General features: G+C 34.2%; 1 protein-coding gene across 1 annotated transcript; it reads left to right on the top strand.

The window, feature by feature from the left end:
* The first annotated feature begins 321 nt into the window (after positions 1–321).
* Positions 322–1,263, top strand: LOC128647108 (olfactory receptor 6T1-like). The gene has a single exon (XM_053699925.1). It carries the CDS (start codon positions 322–324, stop codon positions 1,261–1,263), a length of 942 nt encoding a protein of 313 aa, XP_053555900.1.
* Positions 1,264–4,320: the final 3,057 nt, after the last annotated feature.

Raw genomic sequence — 4,320 nt, 5'->3', positions numbered from 1 at the left:
AAGCCTCCTGTCTTGCAATAAAATGTAATTTTTATGCTCTGAATTAATATGAAGCCTAAGAAGTGTACAGTATCAGTTTTAACATTATGACCAATATTGTTTTCAAGTAATATTTCTTTCTTTTTCTATGTTATATTAATTTGTTTATAATGATAGGACAATTTTATATGGTAAATATTACACACAGTTATTCTGGTGTAATACAGGACAGATTGTATTTTTATTAATGTCCTGTATTTTGTATTATCTATTTGCTTAATATATTTTGATTTCTGTCTGATAGGTATTTCACTGCACAATCAACCACTGAAGCTACGGTAGATGGAAGTCATGCATAAAAATTCTTCCTCATATCAAACAAAATTTATTCTTGTTGGATTTACGTTTAAGCCAAAGATTCAGTTTTTTATATTGATCATACTTTCTATTGTTTACTCCCTTTCTTTATTGGGTAATTTGGCAATAATTGTGGCAATCTGGTTGAACCAACCTCTTCACACTGCTATGTATTACTTTCTTTGCAGCCTGGCATTTTTGGACATCTTGTATATATCTGCCACTGTCCCAAAACTTCTTACAATCTTGGCAAGTAATGACAGAATCATCTCTCTGCCTGGCTGCATTTTTCAGATTTACTTCTATTCATCTTTTGGCAGCACAGAATTTTACCTTTTGGCAGTTATGTCATTAGATCGTTATGCAGCTATTTGTCAGCCATTGAGATATCACTCAATAATCTCCAGCAAAACTTGTCTGTGGTTAATTACTTTATCTTGGACTACGGGATTTGTAACTTTCCTCTATCCTATAATCTTGGTGTCTGATTTTTCCTTTTGTGGTCCATTTGAAATAAACCACTTTTTCTGCGATGGTTCTGCTGTTGCAGAGATCAGCTGCTCTGATATTCAACTTTTTAACCTGTTGCTCTCCAGCTTTGCTTCAGCAGTGATTCTGGGTTCATTAACTATGACCATGGTGTCCTACTGTAACATTCTTTTTACCATCCTGAATATCTCATCTGCTGATGGAAGAAAGAAAGCTTTCTCAACGTGTACGTCTCACTTCACTGTGGTCTCTCTGGTTTATGGCAGTGCCATCTTTATATATGTGCGCCCAGCTGAAAGCTCTTCCCCTAACCTTAACAAATGGGTTGCTCTTCTCAACAGTGTCATGACTCCTCTGCTTAATCCATTTATCTACACCCTTCGTAATAAGCAGGTTCAAAAGGTCCTCAAAGATACTATGTATAGAAAAAAAAGCTGACTTAATATGAATTCTTAAAAACAACACGATTTTAAATCTCTTATTATGAGAATTTTTTTTTTTTTACAAATGATTGGTGGATTTCAATTTCTTTAAAGTTTAGTATTGCAGATAATATGAAAGTCATGCTTCTTTATATTGCAAATACAGTTCAGTAATACCAGTACAACATTGGAGTAATATCCATTTCTTTCCATTCTCTAAACCATTCCTGTGTTGCAGTGTTAAAGGAGGAGCTGGAGATTGCTGCTTGGCAGTTAGTGTACTTTATCACTGACTTATAGAGTGCCATTATGCTCCTTTCCCTCATACCACACTGGTGGCAGCACAGGTTGTTTATTGAGAACATGGTTAGTGGGGATGCAGGAGCAAAAAGCTAAGGTCATGGAAGGAAAGGGTAGTAGATCATCAGAGGCACCAATCATTTCTCTTCCCAAATTATGGGTTAAAATAATGGAGGGGAAACTATTAGTGCTATTGAGTGCTAACACTGCTTAGGTTAAATCAATAGAGCTCTTATTCTTGCACTCATATACGTGTAAATTTAAAATTTATCACTACAATCTGGGTGGATAGACTTGTTCCCAATAGAATTCTATAGGGCATGCTAAAAAAATCCTGTTCTGGCGTTTGCTCAAGTGCTAGCCTAAAGATGCACTAACCCAAAGTGTGCTAAAACTGAAGGTGTCTTAAAGGGACACTGAACCCAATTTTTTTCTTTCGTTAATCAGATAGAGCATGCCATTTTAAGCAACTTTCTAATTTACTCCTATTATCACATGTTCTTCATTCTCTTAGTATCTTTATTTGAAATGCAAGAATGTAAGTTTAGATGCCGGACCATTTTTGATGAATAACCTGGGTTATTCTTGCTGATTGGTGGACAAATTCGTCCACCAATAAAAAAGTGCTGTCCAGAGTCTGAACCAAAAAAAGAAGCTTAGATGCCTTCTTTTACAAATAAAGATACCAAGTGAACAAAGAAAAATTGATAATAGGAGTAAATTAGAAAGCTGCTTAAAATTGCATGCTCTATCTGAATCACAAAAGAAAACAATTTGCGTTCAGTGTCCCTTTAAGAAATATTTGAAATAGCATTATTATTTTTTTACTTTTTAAGTTGAGCTTGGTAATAAATAGAAGATATATAAGACAAAGCCGCATGGGAGGTACTCCAATAGTAATGAAGCTGTCCAGGCCTTTTCTTCTTATTCACCCGCTTGTTAATCAAAGGTGTGGCTCATGATGCAGTTTAAAAGAAAGCCTGCTTTAGGCATATTAGACTGATACCCAAGTGAATATGCAATTAAAACAGCACCTTCACATACAATCTCACGAACTCTCAAATAAGTTACCCTACAAAAACTTTAAAAAAATGGAAAAGTTAAATAGGGAGCACCAAAATAGGCTAAAGTGATTAAAATTAAAAAATTATTATATAGATCCTGTATATAAAACCAGTTGAACTAGAGTCCAAAAGGAAAAGTGTCCAATTCAATTATGTGTCTGGTGGAAAATAATATTAGGAACCAATTGGTATTAATAAAATCTCCTATATGGTGTGTCCATCCCTTGAAGGGTAATATAAAAATTGTGATACAGTATCTGGTGAAAAACTATAAAAAAATATAGTCCCAATAAAATATCAAAATATTCAAAAAAGAAAAGAAAATGAAAAAAATTCTAAAATGATTGATCAAAATTTAACTCTATTGGTAATTTCTTATGCAGTGATGTACAAAAACATGTAAAAAGAAAATAAGATTGCGCAATAATGTAAATAACCTAGTAACCCCACTATGTAATGAGGCTTACCAAATATATGTCTCGTGGAAACTCAAGCAGTGGATTACAACGTGTTTCAGCCATAAACAGGGGCCTTTCTTTAGAATAATTACTGATCAAACTTTCCTAGTTTAAAGGCACACTCAAATCAAAATTAAACTTTCATTATTCAATTTACTTCTATTAACAAAATGTGCTTTTTTATTTAAACTTTTTGAGTCACCAGCTCCTATTGAGCATGTGCAAGAATTCACAGAATAAACGTGTATGCATTTGTGAATGGCTGATGGCTGTCACATGCTACGTGTATGCATTTGTGATTGGCTGATGGATGTCACATGGTACAGGGGGAGTGGAAATAGACATAACTTTTAAAATTGTCAGAAAAAAATCTACTACTCATTTGAAGTTCAGACTAAGTGATATTGCATCGTCTTGTTATCTTGCATTTGTTGATTATGCAAATCGACTGTTTTGACTGGTCCTTTAAGTAGCTATTGGTAGTCAATCAGGAGTTCCGGTATTCCCGCCACTAAATTGACCTTACTTAGTCTCTAAAATCCTATAAAAAGAATTGTGTTGTTCCTATGTTGCCCTTAACCATAATGGATAATCCTCTATATGCTAGATAAATGTTATAATGGTTGGAATTAGATGCACACGACCAGCATCATCGTCATGTAAGACCATGTATGCATGACAATAACGTCACTTCCAGTTCCAGTATAGCAGTGACATCACTTCCGGTTACTCGCATTATGGGAATCGTAGTCCTTATGGGCCTCAAATTGTTTATCAATATTATTTGTTTTAAATTAAGTATAGCAACGATATTTAAGAGTCTCATATGGTTGTAATACTTTATAATAGGAAGGACAATTTGTATTAAAATAGTGATAATAATTATTTGTGCGCAATTCAGGCAAGTTATAACCATTGGATATATTAAAAAAATATTATAAAAACCCATCAATGAAGAAATATATAAAAGACAATCATATGGATTGTAGGTATGATAAGAAATTATTGTTCAATACATTGATTTGCTCAAGTTTCCCAAAATGAACTATACATACATTATAAGACTATCGGCTAGATTACGAGTTTTAAGTATGAGGGGTGCGGTATTAACTTGCACGTTATTGTCACCGCTCACTTACCTACAGCGCTGGTATTACAGGTTTTCATAAACCCGGCGTTAACAGGCAAGAAGTAAGCGTAGAGCAAAATTGAGCTCCATACCGCACTCCAATACCAGTGCTGCTTAAGGCA

The sequence above is a fragment of the Bombina bombina genome, chromosome 2 (genome assembly GCF_027579735.1).
Source record: "Bombina bombina isolate aBomBom1 chromosome 2, aBomBom1.pri, whole genome shotgun sequence".
Taxonomy (NCBI): Eukaryota; Metazoa; Chordata; class Amphibia; order Anura; family Bombinatoridae; genus Bombina; species Bombina bombina.
This window is presented reverse-complemented; position numbering and strand designations above follow the sequence as displayed.